Raw genomic sequence first — 19,367 nt, 5'->3', positions numbered from 1 at the left:
GAGATCCTTGGTTTGGGCAGTTCCTGCTGTGGCTCCTCCACCAGCCTTCCTCCCAGATGCCCACGCCAGAAACGCAGCTAGGCCGTAACCCATGGCAGCTCCTAGCAGCTGACAGGCCCAGCAAAGCTCTTAGTAACTGCTATAATATAAAGCAAATATTCTTCAAGCTCCTTCAATCCATCCACAAGACTGAGCCACTGCTTATTAGCCTCAGTATTAGCAAGGGGAAAAACCAGTAACTATTGTCATGTAGTAGGTGTTACTTGTGGACAATGTGTCTCCAAGGCAGTCTTGCCAAATGTCATTTTCTTCCTGTAGTAGCCCTGGGTGTTCAGATTGTCTACATATGAAATGTGTGATAAAGAGTGACCTGACCATCATTTTTGGTTTGCTGTTCGGAAAAAAAAAAGTAGAAAATACCACCTTAATTGGTTGCTTTCATCATGGAAGAGGCATGACGAAAAGAGAGCAGCTGCCTGTTAGATCCTTCCTACATACTGTGTTGTTGCTTCATAAGTAGACGTGGCCTGACTAAGTTCAAGATCACTCGTAGTCTGGGTTTACCATGGTTATTATTTGACCATCAATACATAGTCTTACTGTAAAAGGGAGCCTTGAAGACAGATTCTCTTGGGTCCAGGAATTTGAGTAGAATTGAGGATCAGCTAGTTACGTGCTTTAAAGGTCCAGTAGATGTATCTGTGTGGTTTAGGAGGAAACCTTTACTCAGTGATGTTTGGGGTAGGCATTTCCTTCATAAGTCTTTTGCACATCTCTTTTAAGGTATGTGTGCATAGCCATTTATTTCTTGTCTGCTGACTCCGAATCATAGAATCATTAAGGTTGGAAAAGACTTCTACGATAATCAAGTCTAATCATCAGCCCAACACCACCATGCCCATTAAACTATGTCCCGCAGTGCCATGTCTACACATTTTTTGAACACCTCCAGTAATGGTGACTCCACCACTTCCCTGGGCAGCCTGTCCTAGTGCTTGACCACTTTTCCAGTAAAGAAATTTTTCCTAATATCCAATCTAAACCTTCCCTGGTGCTACTTGGGGCCATTTTCTCTCGTTCTATCGCTAGTTACTTGGGAGAAGAGACCAACACTCACCACAACCCCCTTTCAGGTAGTTGTAGAGAGCGATGAGGTCTCCCTTCAGCCTCCTCTTCTCCAGGCTAAACAACCCCCATTCCTTCAGCCACTCCTCATAAGACTTGTGCTCCAGACCCCTCACCAGCTTCGTTGCCCTTCTCTGGACACGCTCCAGCACCTCAACATCCTTCTTGTAGTGAGGGGCCCAAAACTGAACACAGTATTCAAGCTGCGGCCTCACCAGTGCCGAGTACAGGGGCACGATCACGTCCCTACTCCTGCTGGCCACACTATTCCTGATACAGGCCAGGATGCTGTTGGCCGCCTTGGCCACCTGGGCACACTGCCGGCTCATGTTCAGCCGGCTGTCAACCAGCACCCCCAGGTCCTTTACTGCCGGGCAGCTCTCCAGCCACTCCTCCCCAAGCCTGTAGCGTTGCATGGGGTTGTTGTGATCGAAGTGCAGGACCCTGCACTTGGCGTTATTAAACCTCATGCAGTTGACCTCAGCCCATCGATCCAGCCTGTCCAGCAGATCAACACTCCCGCCTGACTTGGTGTCATCTGCAAACTTACTGAGGGAGCACTCGATCCCCTCATCCAGATCATTGATAGGTGACCCACGGGACGTGGGCAGCTCTGTGTATTGGTGTACAGACTTAGAATCAGGTGGCCATGCTTGGCTTCAAAAAGATTTCACTGACAAGAGTCCGAATGCAATGTCTGGGGCTCAAAACAGCAGGCATTGTCAGATACAAGGGATTAAAAGGCTTTTTAATGTGGCTTAGTAGTGTACAGAAGATTGGCTTACTTGTATGAGCTCTTCTTTTGTCACATTGATCTTTATTTTGCATTGTGCTTAGTACAACAGAAGCTGGAGGCTGAAGTCTTCTTTCCTGAATCATCTGACATGGCTTGGCCCTTTTATTGCTTAGTAAAACTTTTTTTTGTGAAGGAGGAATTGATTTTTGCCAGTGTAGCCAGTGTCGAGTAATAGCTGAAGAATACCAAGTTGTAATAATTTTATGAACACTGTATGTGGCCAGGTTGGTGAGAGGAAGTTACTATACAATGGGTTATACCACTTTATATTACTTTCCTGTATAGATGTATCGATCTAACTTAATAGGGAGCTAGCTGATGGAGGAATAAAAGGCAATTCAGAGGTTCCCCTGTGTTAGCTGTATGTGACTAAACCCATGAGGTGGTAATTACAAGATGATAGCTCCAATTCCGAGGGATGCAGCTGGTTTGTCAGGCTGAGAACAAAAAACCAGAGGAGAATAAAGTTGGCAGAGACTGACACAAGAAATAATTTAACACAGAGGCAGACTTTGCAGAAGGGGCTGGAAGAAGTCGGGCCTTCCTCTCTGCAGCAATGGACTAGTAAGTCATACAGAAAGAAAGGCAAGTGTGTTGACTGGTTTATTGTTTTTAAGATCTATTTTGTCTTAAATGGTTTGGTGCTAAGTAAGTGTTTTGTGGTCAGTACTTACAGTCATTACTTCATGAGCGAGGTCTGGGTCTGTCTCAGGTCTGCAGAGGTAATCACGGCTGCTACAGTAGGGATGCAACCTGAGAACTGCTCTGCGTGTAGCAAGAAAAGACAGACAGAGATCTGGGGGAACAGTTAACTGGTCACTTGCGACAGCAAAATGCAAACACAGTCACAAGTTTTATTCTTTCTTTGAAACTGATTTTGTGCATAAATAAGTAGCTGTTTGAATAACAGGTGGGCTTTCTCAGACAGGCTTAAGCTTGGTGTGGTGTTTTTTTATTATAGCATAGTTAAAAACACAGTATCAAAGGTAAGAAAAAATTAATTACATCGCTATCTGTAAATACCTGAGTTATGTCTAAAATACCGGTTAGCTCCTGTTGCTCAAGTGAAAGATAATGCAACAAAAGTGGTTTTTACTTTGTTCTATTTTTATTCACCATTTATTGTACTGTTGTTTTCACCACTTGCCACACATTTTTACGAAACGGAAAATGCAGCTCCTCTTGCATGGAATGGAAGGCGATACCATATTTTGTGTCGACACAACCATGAATGGCTTTCTGCTTCATGTTCTTACCTACCCTCTACACATACAGATATCCATCCCACACCTGGTGTTTTAGGAGAGCGTTACGTAGAGCATAGCTCCTTGTGCCCATTGTCCCTCCCTGGAGCAGGCAAGAAGGGCCAGGCTTGTAGGTCAGTTGGCCTGAAATGCAGAAGCAGTTCATGGAAGAGTGGTAAATGCTACCGATAAGAATCGTCCAGCACAGACAGGAATCTAAGACCCTCCTTCACACTCTTAGGTCTAGGGTTTTTCTGAGATCAAAGGAGAATGCAGTATTTTGAACAAAATGTGCAAGGGCACACCCTTCCTGAATTGCACTTTTGGTAGTATGTTCTGTCCTGCAGCTGTAATACTCTACAGAAGGGTTTGGGTTCCCCCCCTCCTTTTTTAATATATATCGTGAGAGAAATTTAATAGATGTTTTCATAGGAGTGTCTGACCCTGCGCTTTTCTCAGTGTGCCTGTGTCTCTCTGTGAGGAGAGCTGTTGATCATTACCGGTTTAAGTCTAGCACCTTTAGTTCATCAGAAGTTCGTGTAATGTATTACTTACATTACATGTAGGTGCCCAAACCGACCTGTAAACCTAAAATTAAATTGGGACTACAAAATTAATTTCACTTAGATTGTGGAAATTAGACTATAAATGGAATTCCTGTGGGAACTGTGTAAACCTTCTCTGACATTGATTTAACGTAATTCTTTTCATAATGGGGTAACTTGAAATTGTGTAACCGGTACATAGTTTTAACCAGCACAGATTTGTAGCAAATCTTGCAGTAAGATGAGTAGTAACAGGAACATTCTTTGGTGTTTCTGAATGTAAGGATTACAGTGTATAGCTTTATTGCAGCTGATGAGACAGTCAGGCGTCATACCCCCTCCCCAAACCTGATCAGATGGGTAACGATACACAGCTAACATGTCATTTGTCAATCATCTCCATTCAGTCAATACATTTTAATTTATAAAATGCACATGCTCAGGATAACATAAATTTTGGGTGAAGATTTATTTTGTGGTCAAAACTGAATTCAGAATCTGAATTTCAAGGTTAGTACCTGAATCGGTATTTCATGTCCAAATCACAATAATTAACCCCTAATTTGGGAGAATTTAGAATTAAAGACTTAATTTTTCAAATTGGACCTGGAAATTCAAAGCCTGACTCGCTCTGGAACAAAATTCTGCATTCTCTTAATAGATGGCAAGTGAGTGTGCTCCTTTTATGCATGAAATTAGTCTGGAGAAGAGGAGGCTGAGGGGAGACCTTATCGCTCTCTACAACTACCTCAAAGGGGGTTGTGGCGACGAGGGTGTTGGCCTCTTCTCCCAAGTAACCAGTGATAGGACAAGAGGAAATGGCCTCAAGTTGCGCCAGGGGAGGTTTAGATTGGGTATTAGGAAAAATTTCTTCACTGAGAGGGTGGTCAGGCATTGGAACAGGCTGCCCAGGGAGGTGGTGGAGTCGCCATCTCTGGAAGTGTTCAAAAAATGTGTGGATGTGGCGCTTCAGGACACGGTTTAGGGAACATGGTGGCGCTGGATTAATGGTTGGACTTGATGATCTTGAAGGTCCTTTCCAACCTAGTGATTCTGTGATTCTGTGAAATTAATTTGAGGACTGAAATTATTCTGAATCATTCAAATGTTTATGCTCTAGATGATAGCATATTTTTCTTGCTTTGCTGCTAGTAACAGTATTGAAAATCATATTTTCTTTCTTGAGACTTAGAAATATTCTTGTTTTTAAAGATAACATGTTCAGGTCTGATTCTTCAAGTTTTTCTCTGAACGTGACTGCATTCAGAGGTCGGAATTAACAGATGCACTGTCTTTGCATGAGAGCTCATGCATTAGATTGTCTCTGCAGGGGAACATTTAGGGTACTTAAGATAATTTGACCTATGAAAACATTAATTTTGAATGTTTTACTGAAAGTAACGCAGAATATCCTGACATTCTGTAAAAAGTATGACAATGCTTTTAAACGGGGTAAGAATACTCTGAATGCTGGGTCATCTCAAAACTTACTTCAAGTTTTCTAGAATCTGTTACTCAGCAAGACTTCTGTATTATTTAACAAAATATTGTTCTGGTCCTTTACTAAGCCAGTAGGTGCAAAAGCAGTTCTAATGCCTATCAGGCTGTACACCAGACTTCAATCATTTTAGATATTCAAAGTAATCACTAAAAGGCTGCCTTTCACAAGACTTAGTTCATCTGAGCCGTTATTAAACATCCTCTTGTATTAGAAGAGTTCTTAAAATGAATTAATTCTTCCAGACACGCCACGTGTTGATAGCAGGTAGCCCTTGCATTCATTCTCCCTTCTGCATGCTTAGGGCTGATCTTCTGATCCTGTTAGTTTAATCTCTTAATTGTCTAGATGTCCTTCCAAGAAGGCGCGTCCCTTTCCTTGATGAAGCCAAGTTCTTTGTTCTTTCCAAGGTTTCTATTCCAAGGAATGTCAAGGGACAAGCTTTAAGACCCTACTGTATTTGCAAAAAAAAGTAAAATGTGACAAATGAAAATCCACTTTAAAATAGAAAACTCCGCACACAAAACCCCACCATGCGCAAAGACTTGAGAGAGATTTTGGCAGCTAAAAATATATGCACATTCTTCTCCTAACTCGTAAGAAATAATGGTATGGGAAGTATATTTTGCAAAAATATAGTTCAAAAAATGCAGGTTATATTAAAAAAAAAAAAAAGAGAATCCCAAACTTCATTAACAGAAATTCAGAACATCCTGAGTCCTCTCATATTGCAGCTTGACCCAACCCTACTCATTAATGAAAACAGGGGGAGGTAGATTTGCCTTTCTGATAAGGCGTAATTTTATAACTGAAAGTACTGCTAATAAAATTTGCGTGTTGCAGAAGTAAAAATGCCAGCCTGAGACATTCCCGTCCATGACTAGATGGGTCTTTAAACTGTAAGATAAAGCCTTAAACATGTTACTTGTGCAATCTATAATGAAAGCAGCCATCTATTATTGGCTACATTCTGTATGGTGTTAGCTGCTAGGACTATAATGTTAAGCAATATGAAAATGCTTAAGCTATAAAAAGCATATTTGTATGATTCTATAGATACTCTGAACAAAAAACAGTGTGCTTCAATAAAAAGGAAGTGCAATTTAATTTGGCCCTGTCAGTGATATGTATTTCTAGCTGCATTGCTTTTGTTTCTTGCATGGGAAAGAACAGCAGAGGACAGAGAGAGGCTGAATAGGTGTTTGTCCTGCAGCTGACTCCACGAAGAGCACACTTTGAACAAGTTCTTCCTGGACACAGAATTCTGCTGGAACAGAGATAGCTGCAAGGTCGGAGCCAAGCATGAAAAATATCTGCCTTTCAAATTAAAGCTTTTACATCCATGACAAGGAAATGTATAGTGCTGTTCGGTGCAGTGCTGGATATACTGAATGACTTGTTCACTTACCAAAGGAAATTGGATCACTTTCGAGATCCACATCTGAATGTAGCACCAGATATTAAAGAAAGTCAAAGTTGGCTTGGTTTGTTCTAATAAGAGAAAACAGAATTGAAGAAAATATTTCCCAGTAGAAATTCACTGAAAATATGCTCTAAGTCCAGCAATTCCAAAATTGAATCTTTAGTCTTTTTTTTTTTCCAGTGAATGTACACATGATCCAGTAATAACAAAAGTTACCAGAAACATATTTTAGTAAAACCTCATTAATCAGGGCAATCTGATATAGTATACCTGATGTTCATTATATTTAATGAGAAATCACTGAGCAAATGTGCTCATTAGTGACTTACTGGACAACTTTGTGAAAGGTGCTTGACTAAAACCCCGTTTCAGTTACTGTACATTTAACAAGCTCCATGAATAGCTATGGTCTAACTGCTTCCTGTTTCTCAGGCGCACTGGTAGCGTGTCTGAAATGTTGTAAAACGATAACCCTCAGTATGGAGGTTGCAGACCAGGCTGGTTGTTTATCAGAGTGCTGAAATCTTGGATCCCACATCCTCCCCTGTCGTTTCTCATGCTATGCGTGCACTTGGCAAGCTGCTGCTTCGTGCGGTGTGTCTCCCTGGTGTTCACAAGCTACACAGCCCTTCAGTGTCTTACAATTTCACGAGTTAGTCCTGGATTCAGAAAGCCTCCCAAACCCACGCCCTTGCCTACTTACTGCTTTTGTTCTGTATTTGCATGCTGCGCCCGTAAGCGCAGTGGGCTCCTGGTTCATTACAGGCCTACATACAGTAACAGAATTGGGGTTGAAGTGTTCGCTCCATGGAATTAGTTCCTCTGCTCTGAACCTACTCTCCCTTCAATGCTCCCACTTGAATGGAAAAGTGCCCTGTTCACTCAGCAGCCTGACCATAACTAGGATCTACCAGCAGCAGTCACTGTGGTGCTTCCTTGAAGTCCCAAGTTTAAACTCCTTGGAGCCCGAGGCTAAAAGGCTAAAGAAGAGATGGTGCTATTTATAATTAAAACAGCTTCCATGAGGAAAAACTGAAGACCAAAGAGCGCAATAAGGCTATACAGACATCAATCTGTGCAACGTGGTTGTTTGAAGATAACAGAAAAGTAGTTTGTACAAAGAAAAAGCCCTCTCTCTTAATTCCTTGTGGTGTTCAGATGTTCCGGAGTTGTACTTTAGTAACAAAACAGCTTTTTTTTTTTTAAGTCTTCCTCTAAAAACCCTAATATTGCTGAGATACTAGTTAAAAGCAGAAGACTCAGTGCCGTGGGCCCAGATCCTATCACATAATTGGTGAACGCAGATACTTGTCATCCTACTTTTAAAACAGCAGCAGAAAGAAAATGGCATAGTTTGTATTCCAGAGGCTGGTCCATCATACGTTGTTTAAAAAAAAACAAAACAAACCCCCCAAAACGCCCAACAATATCCATCTTTTATCCAGCAGACCGGGCCGACATGCGCAGGGCCTACACCCGGAGCGGCCCCGGGCGGCAGGCCGGGAGGCCCCATTAACGGCCCATCGTGCGGGGACCGCGCGCCGAGGCGCGACATCGCGGCTGTGGAGGAGGATGAGGAAGAGGAGGAGGAAGGTGCCCGCACCCCCCCGGCTCGCTCCTGGTGCTCAGACACGCCTCGGGAGGCGGCACAACCTCCGCTCAGCCCCCAGCTGCCGCACACCCCATCGCCCAGTCCCTGCCGCCAGTTACGTCCCACCGCCTCTGTCGCTGCCTTCTCGCCCCTACTCCCCTTCCAGCTCCTCCTCCTCCCCGGCCCGAGCCGCCGCTGCCCCCGCCCCTTAAAGGAGCCGGGGCCGCCTTGCCGCAGCGGCGAGGTCCGGGAGAAGATGGCGTCAGCCGCTGCCTGGGCTCTGCTGGGCTTGGCGTTGTGGCTGTGCGCGGCAGCTGGGGCCGGCGAGCCGGAGGGGAAGCGGCGGGCGGGGCCGGCCAAGAAGAAGGACATTCGGGATTACAACGACGCGGACATGGCTCGGCTGCTGGAGCAGTGGGAGGTGCGGGGAGGGGCCGGGGACCCGCGGCGAGGGTTGCACTTCCAGCAGCGGGGACCCCGCGGCCGCTGGCAGCGGGCGGGCTGCGCTGCCGGCTCGGGCAACCCTGCCGGCGCCTCCGCGGCCGGGCGGCCGCTCTGCCCCTCTGCCCCTCTGCCCGGCCCCGCGGCGCCTCCGCCGGCGCAAGGCGGGAGGTTTGGCGCCCGCGGCCCGGCCCTCCTTCCCCCGGGCCTAGCTGGGGCCCTGGCCTGGCGCGGCGGGAGGGATCCCCGCGGCCGGGTGGCGTTAGGGTGGCTGGTGCCCGTTTCCTTCTTCTGAGGCTCCGGGTTCGTGTGGGGGGAGGTTACAAAATGGAGACGAGCGGGCACAGAGGGGGCTGGCTCCTGGGGGAGCTGCTCTCGCCCCCGGTGCCCCCGGCCTGCCCTGCCACCCCTTCCCTTTTCCCAGGGCCTGGCTCGCAAACGCACGTTGGTGATGCATGCCGACAGCCTGGTTTGACTTAAATGCCTGTGGTTTCGGGGTGCTGAGGGATACGTGTTTTGTGACCGAAGGATGGATAGCAGGAGAAACACTCATTTCACTTTTACAGGGTAGATATGTAGTTGGTTTTGTGGCTTGGTGTTTCCTTCCTTGCCAGCTCCTCATGGTAATGACTTCTAATTTGGCTCTTCCTAGTGCCCCTTCATCCCCATCAGCCTACTGCCTTAACTTCCTTTGATTGTTCCCCATTACTATTTTCTCCACATGGTTGTCATGCCACTGTTTGGCTCTTCTCACTATTTTTGTCTTCCCTCATCTTCTGATAAATTCCAGAGCACTCATCAGTGTCTTTTATTCTTTCCCATGAGGCTGTTCCCCGAAATGTCTTGCATAAAAACTGGAGGAAATACTAGAGTGAAAACATCTGTCTCCTGTAACACCAGCTACAGCTGTAGGTCGAGGTGGAGAAGTAGGTTTTGTATGTGTAATACAGATAAAGTAACTTCTGTGGGAGGTAAGGGTGTCTGCTTTGGACCTGCTTGGCAGCTTATGGCCTTTTTCATCCCATGGGCTGTTAGTGTGTCTCCCTTTAGGAAGGGAGATTGTTAGAAAATTGAGTTAATTTTAAATGAAATTCTCTAAAAAAACCTTAAAAGTTCACCTTTCTGTCAGTGGTATCAGCCAAGGACTGGATAGTCCCAGCTGCTAAAAAGTCAAGGCTTAAATCATAATATTGGCCAGCTTCAACCAAATCTGGCATTGTAAGAAAAAAATCTTAAAGATTAGCATCTCTGAGTTATCAGTTAGATGCCTGATGAAAGGGAGACTCAAGTCAATGCTGTCGTGACTCTGGCTGTGTATTCAGTTCCACCCATGTGGCATGCAGGGTCAGGAGGCTGTTCAGGGTTTTTCCTCTTTTGCTGGAGCAGGTCTCTGATCCAGTTCACCATGTGCTGCACAAATGCTTGTAGCCATGTTGTGTGGAGATGTGGCTGTGCAGCTGGGGAGTTGGCAGCTCGGGTTGGCATTGCCTCTGAGGAAACACACATACAGCCAGAGCCCTAGAAGAAAAAAGTTACTGAAGCAGGGGCTCAACAATTAACAGTTGTTCGGCCTTCAGGGTGGTCAGCTGTATGGCATTTGCCTGATGGTAGTCAGGATGTGTATAAGGAACATGAAAGACTTGAGGGGGTGGTGGCTGGAGGATAAGAAAGGGCATGAGTGGACTTGGGGGTGGTGGGATAAGAAACAAAGGGGCCATTGTGAATTTGGATAAGAGCAGGAATTATGCTCGGGAGTGAGGGGCACAGATCTGTACAGAATCAAGTGTCATTACGTTCAACTGAGTGAGATGACTCCTAATATTTTTTGATTTCCCTGGCAATTAGTCTAAAAGTATTGGAGGATGGTGGTGATTATAACATCCTTGGGGTCAGCCACAGGCCTGGTGAGCCTGTGGCTGTGGGTCCAGCAGCCTTCCCAAGAACAAGCAGCCACCTCTCTGTTCGGGCTCTTGTGCTGCCTTGCCCCTTGCGCCGTGCTGGTGCGCAACTGTGCGCATGACTGCCCGGCGAACTGGGAGAGTGATCTAGTGCAAAGTGAGCGTGGGGAATGGGGAAAAGAGATAGAGGTTGCTTCAGCAGCTCAGTTGCACAACTAGAGCTTGATGGAAGCCACATAGGGATTTCCTTCATGGAAGGGGACTCTTCAGCATCCTTGAGTCCAGAGGAGCTGAAAACAGATCTGAGAATCTGGTCTGGAGGTCCTTCTGTTACTGAAATGTCATATTCCTTAAAACAGTTCATTATTGTTGTAAGCTCAGGGTTTCTCAGGCTTGACTCTGAGCTAAGCTTATTCCTAGGCTCAGGAATTAGGTGACATGTGTTCCTAATATTTTTAAAAATAAAAATCCAGGGCATTGATGAGAAATGCACGAGAATGGGAGCTGAGAGGAGGAAAAGGGAGGGAATATATAGTTATTACAGTGTTTATGTAATGCTTTCCCTCTGAAGCCTTACGTTACTGTTTAACTGAATGAATCTGCTGGATGTTTCAAAGCAAAAGCTTACACTTTTCTTCCAGTCTTCTACTTTGTAGATACATTTGTAGATACAAAACTGTACAATCGTTTGTACGGGATCAAGAAAAGAAGTGTTGGGTAGGGGAGCTTTTGGCCGCTTCTTACAGTATTTCTATTCAAACTGTAACAACACAGCTTTATGAGCATTTAGTTGAATAGTTAAGAGAAGGGAGGTAATATATGTCAGTAGGTTGTGTTGTTACTAAATCCAAAGTCAATTTCTGTATTGTGTAATGAGTGTTTGGAAACGCATGTTTCTGCCTTTTGCTTTCAAAACTGAAATAAGCTGGTTTTGCACTAGCCAAACTGGTCTAAAATTAGGATTGATTTTGCTTTTACTTCTGAAGTATGTTTTTCATTCAATCATGTAAGATTTTGTATTTTCACTGTACTTTACCAATATGAACTTTTTCCAGGTTCCTCTAAGATAAGTATTGTTCCCACTTAGTGAGGGCAGCAGGACTTTCCTGGGGCTTTCCTTTGCTCACAGTTCACTTAATATGGAATTCTCAAAGGCATGTAAACTACTTGAAAGCATGCTTCAGACTTGCAAAATTGAAACAGATATGTAATTAGTAAGGAAAGAAAGGATGAAATCTAAGGCTTCCGCAACTTTTATTCTGCGATAACTAAATTTTAAACTCCCTTGTCAGAATTGACAGCAAATTCTATGTAATTGAGATGGGAAAAGAAGGTCACTCGTATGAAACCTTAACGTTTAAAGGGTATGGGACGCTACCTGTAGTGGGATGTTGTAAGAGAATGTTGTTGAGTCTGTATATATGCATGTGCAGAGACGAGAAGGTAATGCCTATTAGGATCTAAAAATCGAACTCTGCTTCTAGAGGGAATGTCTTTAGGTATTGCTACAGTTCATATTCCTAATGGAGTGTTGCATGTTTTTTACTAAGTGTTTGAAGTTACTAGTGCTTGGGTGGATGCCAGTATGAGACTTCTGGGTTTTTCTGTTCTTTTTTTTTTCTTTTTAATTCTGTGATACAGATGCTGTTTAAGAAATAGAGTTCTGGCTCAATATAAGTTGTCACTATATTCACTTCTTGCTGTTAGGAACTGTTTTAAGGGGCAGCAGTTTGAATTCTGCCTTTCCAAATATTTAAATGCCTGTCAAACTCAGCAGAGGCATCAAAAGTTTTTTTCTGTTCTCTAACAGTGATTTACTCTTGGTGATTATGTTGTCAGAATGTGAACTGCTCTTCATCTGTGCATTAGGAAATATAATAACTTTAATAAAAGTTTGATAAAGTTATTAAATAAACTTTAATAAAACTTTAATAAAAATTTTCCTGTAGCATAAGCATTGAAATTCTGAATTTTTGCCTTTTTATTTATTTAAAGATACAAAGTAAGGAAAACTAAATTCTCAAGTGATCACATGATTGCAGAAGTGAGTTTTGACCTCTGAAAGCAATATGCAGATGGATGACTTTATTTATGCGTGTATGAGGCTTTTTAGAGCAACTTTCTTAGTCCATCTTGTATACTTAATAAATTTCTATGAAACCGTGAAGAAAAAAAAAGTGTTATTTTATGAAGTACCTAGGTGGAGTTGTATTTAATTAGCCTTGTGACTAAATTATTTCTCAGTACGTGGTAAAATCAGATTCTACTTGTCGGTATCAACGTGTGCATCATTTTGAGGGGAAGGTTATAAATGGGAAGAGCAGTCCTGGTGAAGTATCTTGAGACAAAACTCACTGTTTCTTTTGATTTGAGCATCTTCGTCATTAAACCACACAATGCTTTCACTTTATCAAAGCAGAGTTGTTCTCTAAACAATGTGAAGTTTCAAAAAAGAACAGCTTTGTGGAACAGTTGAGTTTAAAGCCTCTTTTTCCTTTTCAAAAACAGAAAGATGATGACATTGAAGAGGGGGATCTTCCTGAACACAAGAGGCCTCCAGCACCAATAGATTTCTCCAAAATCGATCCAGGCAAGCCTGAAAGTATCCTGAAGCTGACAAAAAAGGGGAAAACTTTGATGATGTTTGTCACGGTGTCAGGAAATCCCACAGAAAAGGAGACGGAAGAAATAACTAGCTTGTGGCAGGGCAGTCTCTTCAATGCAAACTATGATGTGCAAAGGTAAGCTGTTGTACACAAGGGTCAAGTTCTTGCTTTTACAGATCCCTTGGTTTTTTCTTCCTGAAAATCTTTTCACCTATTCATCCTATGCCCTTCCCCACCTCAATCATCTGCCACTATTTCTTTGTTTCTGTTTCTTTCTGTATCAGTTTATATACCAATTCGTTGGTGATATACCAGTTGGTGACTAAGTCACGCTACAAAAATTCTGGTGTGGTGCACAAATCTTTTTAACACTTGTGCATGATCTATATACAGCCTAGTTGCTTTTTATCTCATTACTTTTCAGCTATTTACCAGTTTTAGCTGCAGTAGTTTGCCTTTATGTGCTTGATGGAAAACATCACACTTGGAAGACTTGTCACCACAAAGGGCTATTTGTTCCCCTGACTAAAAAATGTGATTTTTCTCTTGGAGAGGGAGAGGATCATTTTGAAAAAGAGGAAAGTTGCATTCTTGAATTGAGGCTGAGAAGGGTTGCAGCAAGTGTATAAAGCAAATTTAATGCCCATTAGTGGATTTGACACAGTATCAAATTAGTTGTTAAGTTTTCTTCGTGTTCTTACTCCTCCTTGGTTATTTACTGTAAACTTAATACGTTTTATTCTTGCGTGTGCTATAAAATCATTCTCTTGTCCCCATCCCTAGGCAACAACAGGAAGACCAACTTCTTGCTCTTAAATGTATGCCTCAGTTGTGGAGATGTTCTGAATTAAGCAAAATGTTGTAGCGCTTGAAAGGCATGGGGCTAACTGAAAAAATATATATCTCTCCTCCAGGTTTATTGTTGGCTCAAATCGTGCCATATTTATGCTGCGTGATGGCGGTTATGCCTGGGAGATCAAAGACTTTCTGATAAATCAAGAAAGGTGTGCGGATGTTACTCTGGAAGGTCAGGTTTATCCTGGCAAAGGAGCAAAAGAAAATGAGAAAGTGAAAAACAAAACAAAACCTGAAAAAGCAAAGAAGAAAAAAGATGCAGACAAGAAATCTAATAGCATCAAAGAGGACAACCGAGCAACCAAACAGAGAGATGACCTATGATGGACACGTTAACCAGACTGAATACTGCTCTGCTGTTCCTTGAAGGGAAGCTAATTTTCTATACAATTCCTGGCTTTACTTGGGTGGGGAAGGAAAGAAGCAGAGGTTACTGAGGTTAAAAGACTTTTGTGTTGAAATTCACCAGTTTACTTATTCATGTTGGCCATTTGCGTAGTTACAGAAAGGTAATGTTTAATACCAGTGATTGACTACTTTAGTTTGTAATTTTTTTTTACGCTGTTATTGTTCTTTAAAATTAACAAATCTGTGTGTCTAACATCACAAACTTAATTTAGGTGGAAAAGAAGAAATACAGTCTCAGAATACACCAATGTTCATCTGCAGTAGCCGTGTCCATCTTGGGTATACAAGTCAGTCATTGATTCATAGCTGCTGTTAGGTGGCAGGGTACAGTGCAAAAAGATTCTCTTGGAAGCCGGTCTGCTAGACTCACTTCATAAAAACTGCCTAAAGTTGCAAAGAGTAGTGTTACAGTGGCCAAAGATGGATGAAATTGTGGCATTTAGGACATACCTGGTCAGGCTGCCTGTTTCTTCAAAATAAAACTCATTCTGTATGTCCCCACAAATCCACAGAAGTGCTTAGAAGCATGGTAGAAGCTAAGGTAGATATTTGGCTAATGCACTCCAAATCAGTGCAGAAAGGAGATTCTGTACCCATCAGAAGTGATGCTGGGACATTAATGGAATTACAGTACCCCTCATGAGCAGTGTCGGGGTGAAAGGAAAAGTCAGATTCATGCCGTTCAGGTTGCTACTGCTGCCAAAGGACTGTGCCTGTGGAAGCAAATGTTACGTATGTCCCGTTATGGGACAGTGAGCTAAAAGAAATAGCTTTAACTCTGAAATTAATTAGTTTTACTGGTTTAAGGGTTTGTTTAAATCTGCAAAAAAAGCACTAGTTACAGTACAGAGTTAAACTTTGAGTTAGACATATCACTTACTGATGTTTAATAACCAATTACACATTTTTGGGGTACAGATTCCTGACTGACATGCTTGATTGTAAATGAACATTTGATTTAAATACTATGAAGTTTGATATATGGGAGAAATTTGATTTCTCCTCAGAAGACTTTGTATACAAATTGGGAAGGTTTTATTATTATTCAGATTGTATTCGGTTAAATGCATCACTTAGAAGGGAAACAATTCTGCCTTACTATGTCTTAAGGACTAAATGCACCCAGTATGTATGGTCCATATAGTTTTCCAGAGGATGAGCACAGTCTTATTTGTCTTCCTTCAATACTACTAAGATGTTACTTTAATATTTAAGGTGCTAAAATCCAAGTGTTTTGGGTAAAAGGTCCTAATTGAACCATAATGGTTGATCTTGTGCATTACTTCGGTATCAAAAGTGGGAAACTGTGACTTACTGAGTGCTTGTTCTAAAATAAAAGATGTCACTAAACTTACTGTTTCACTGAGTAGTAAAACCTTTTAAATAATTACACATTAGTTAGATATTCGGGAGACAGATTAACTCACCTTTGGTTTCTGTACCTAAGGACTAAATGATGTTGATGATGGTTCCAGGTGATTGTTTTTATTTAATTTGAATTACATTTGTATGAATTTATGCTTAAAGAAACCTTACCTGCCACACATCATTAAACAGGTCTTTGTCTGGTTGAGTGGAAAAATGAAAATCATGTATTTCTTCAGGTTTAACTGTATTACTTTTGTATTCTACTATTAATCCAAATGTGTCGTGGAGTCGAAGAGTTTCTGTAGATATCTGGATATTGCATTGAGGAGAGATGTGCAGTCTATTTCTTGTTCATAACCAATTTATCACTTTACCAAGTGTTCTGGGTTTGCGCCTTCCTTTTTTGTTTTAAAGACTATTGCTTCTCATCTCAAGAGATGAACAGAAGTCAGAGGAAACTATAAATATGAAATATTAGTGAGTTTTTTCTTTTTACAATTTCAATCTGTGGTATAGAGATGACAGTTCAGATTATGATCAGAAACATGTGGAAATGCAGTTTCTGTAGTTTTCCTAATGTTATGAAACATAAACATGATTTCTTTTTTGACCAAATTGGGTTCTTCCTGAGCTAAATAATTAAGCAATGCGAAACAGTATACAATTGAAACAAAGGCAAATTAGCCAAGGAGGAGAAATAATTACTACACTATAGTTATAGCCCAACTTTGGAGAATAGATACTTAGGTCATTCATAAAATGACTTTTACAGTAGGCTGTGTCTTTTTTCCCCTATATAGTTAAAAGGAGGGGGGGCAGCTTTGTTGAAATTCAGCCACTGGCTTGACTGGGGTTTTTTTGTTTGGGTGTTTTGAGTCATTAAGTTGCCTATACCAGATGCAGGCATGTTTTGTGCTACATAGCTTATTTAAATTTTAAAGTGTTTGGAGTTTTGTTTGGGGGGGGGGGGGTTTAGGTTTTTAATAGCAGTGATGACTTGAGGGTTGCTTTTTGATATAAAATACAAAATACTGCCTTTAAGTACCTTTTTTTTGTCTTCCATTTTTCTTTTACCCTTTTCATGCGTTAACACTCAATGAATAAGTAAATATGGTGGTAAGTATAATGTGGCAGTCTGGCAGGAACTTCTTCACCAGCCCGTCTTTCTCTGGTACCGCAGTTCATAAGTCTACTCCAAAACAACTTATGTTCCCTTTTAAAACTTGTAAGTCCTTGAGACCCCAGCACTTGTCTCGGTGCAGTGTTACATAAGCAGATGTTATTTTGTAATTATTTAAGAGGCCCAAACACAATATCACATACCTATATATAAATATCTTCCAAAAGTTACTTAAGGTCATAAATGTTCTGTAAGTATCCCAGCAGATGGTGGGTTCTGCTTCATAGGTGGTGTGTGTTTGAGTCTCATCAGACTTCTAATAACAGAGTTTTGGCTCTATGTACAGGCAATTCAGATACAGCCTTTAACTAATTTCAACAAGTAGGGTGGTGATTATAGCTCTTATTTCCTTATCTTTCAGTACTATACAGAGGTACATGGAATATCATCTGCTTTCATGACAGTTAAATACCTGTGCTTTCTTCCACTCAGTGGTTTCTCTCTTCTGGTGCTGTAACTCAGTTTTCTAAGTTACTGTTATATTTTTAAGCCAGCTGTCCTTGGAACAAACACTTTGTCAATGATACTACACAAGATGTGCTTGCACTCTGAAAAATTTCCAATGGACAATCAACTTTTTATGTAATAAAATACTGGAACAAGTATCTTGAGTTTTGGGGGGCTTGTGGTGTTTGGTTGGTTTTTTGGTTTTTGGTGGTTTTTTTTTTTTAAAATAATCCTAATGTAGATTGTGTGCCTTATCTGTTTTGCTGAAAAGAAAAATTAAATTCCATTTAAATTCCAGTCTGGAAGAGTACAAGTGCATCCCCTGTTCTTCAGGGCTTGACTTTATGAAGCAAATAAGCTTGTTTTAGATTGCTAGGACCAGCGCCTAGAAGACCCGAGAGAAATACCATGTGCAGTAAGTGAATGAATGCCGGTGGTTGAATTTATAACAAAACATCACCAACTACTGAATTGTACTAATTAGAGATGCAAGCACTGTCAACATTCATTTAAAAAAGGTGAGCCTTGCAGGTGCCATCATTATTACATTGCTAAGGTTTATAGGTGACGGTGCAAGACATGTCCTGTAGCACCGTGCCTATTGCCAGTCTTACCTCGGTCTTTCTCTTTGGATGGATCATTTGCTATCAGGGAAGTTCGTGGTTCCCATTTCTTTCGCAGCTTCTCCTAGTTTGTCTTTTCGCTTTGTTGCTGCACTTGTTACTAGGTGAAGTGCACATCTTTTAAATTGCATCTTTAAGTCTGTTATGACACATTTGTAAGCTATAACAGGATTTCTGATTCTCGCGTGAGTGGTCAAAACATTTCTCTGAACAGACAGATCTGCCTTGGCTTCAAAAAGATTCTACATTCCTGTCACTGTTCCTGAACTCTTTCAATTTTCTTGCAGAAAGGAAATCGTAAATTAAAATACCATTTTTGTTAGGATACAGAACAGCCTACTTTTGTCTGATACTTGGCCACGGTTCTCACGGGCCTTATAGTGAGGCTTGGAAAGTATTTTCAGTCTTTATCTGTGCTTCATTTCCTTTTCTATTCAAGGAGTAGCTTTTCCAGAAGTTGGGTTTTCTTTGTTTTGTTTGTTTTTTTTTTTTTTTAATTGCATGGGACATTTCTAGAAATTCAGAGAGCCCATGCCTGGACAGTGGGGATGGCCCCGTTTTACAAATACCCATTTCATTGGTACTCTCATGTTTCTAATTCTTAAGATTGCCATCCTACTATGTCTGTTGATACACTTTTATTTGATAATTCTGGGATAAAATGAACTGGTTTTGCATATCATTATTTTCTGTCTTTTATACCGTGCCATTTTAACAGGGACAAAACCCCACTGGATTCAGGTAATATTAAATTACCAGAAGTTTAGAGCTGCTTGGATTTATGAAGAGAAAAACAGGCCACTTGAATTTTGAGGTGGTGGTGGTTTTTTCTCCTCCAGTAGAGAAGTCAGGTAGTGTGAGGGGGTTGGACACACCATCTCTCTCGAGCAGAAGAGGTCTGTGCCCGGTAGTTTCTGCTTGGTACTTAAAAGGTTGATGTAACACATTACAATCAAGCACTATAGGGCATGCCAGCCTTTATCCAGAGGCAGCTGGTAAATGCTTTCTTTCTTTCCTGTGTGATGCTGCTTAACAGACCAGTATTTTCATTGTTGATACTGGTGTCAGCTGGGGATCAGTTATCAGTGGCAATGAATTTCCATAATACCAAAAGCAGATCACTTAAATTAACAGTAATAATTGTAATAAAGATTTTTTTAAAAAAATCAAGGAATTTTTTTTTTTTAAATTATTACAGAGACGTTGGTATTTTGTGAGGGAGAAATGGGACAACTAAAGGAGTTTCAGCCTCTTCTCCATCTTACCGGCAAAGTCCAGCAAATACGTGTTCCTGCAGCACATGGTTTTGCTGCGCAGCC

General features: G+C 41.7%; 1 protein-coding gene across 1 annotated transcript; it reads left to right on the top strand.

Annotated features, from left to right (window-relative positions):
* The first annotated feature begins 7,647 nt into the window (after positions 1-7,647).
* On the top strand, positions 7,648-14,504 carry MESD (mesoderm development LRP chaperone). Its single transcript, XM_082005356.1, has 3 exons — positions 7,648-8,643; positions 13,070-13,302; positions 14,082-14,504. The coding sequence occupies exons 1-3, from the start codon at positions 8,479-8,481 to the stop codon at positions 14,344-14,346; spliced, it is 663 nt and encodes a 220-aa protein (XP_081861482.1). The 5' UTR covers positions 7,648-8,478; the 3' UTR covers positions 14,347-14,504.
* The last annotated feature ends 4,863 nt before the right edge of the window (positions 14,505-19,367 follow it).

This window comes from Phaethon aethereus (genome assembly GCF_964289735.1).
Source record: "Phaethon aethereus genome assembly, chromosome: 12".
Classification (NCBI taxonomy): domain Eukaryota; kingdom Metazoa; phylum Chordata; class Aves; order Phaethontiformes; family Phaethontidae; genus Phaethon; species Phaethon aethereus.
This window is presented reverse-complemented; position numbering and strand designations above follow the sequence as displayed.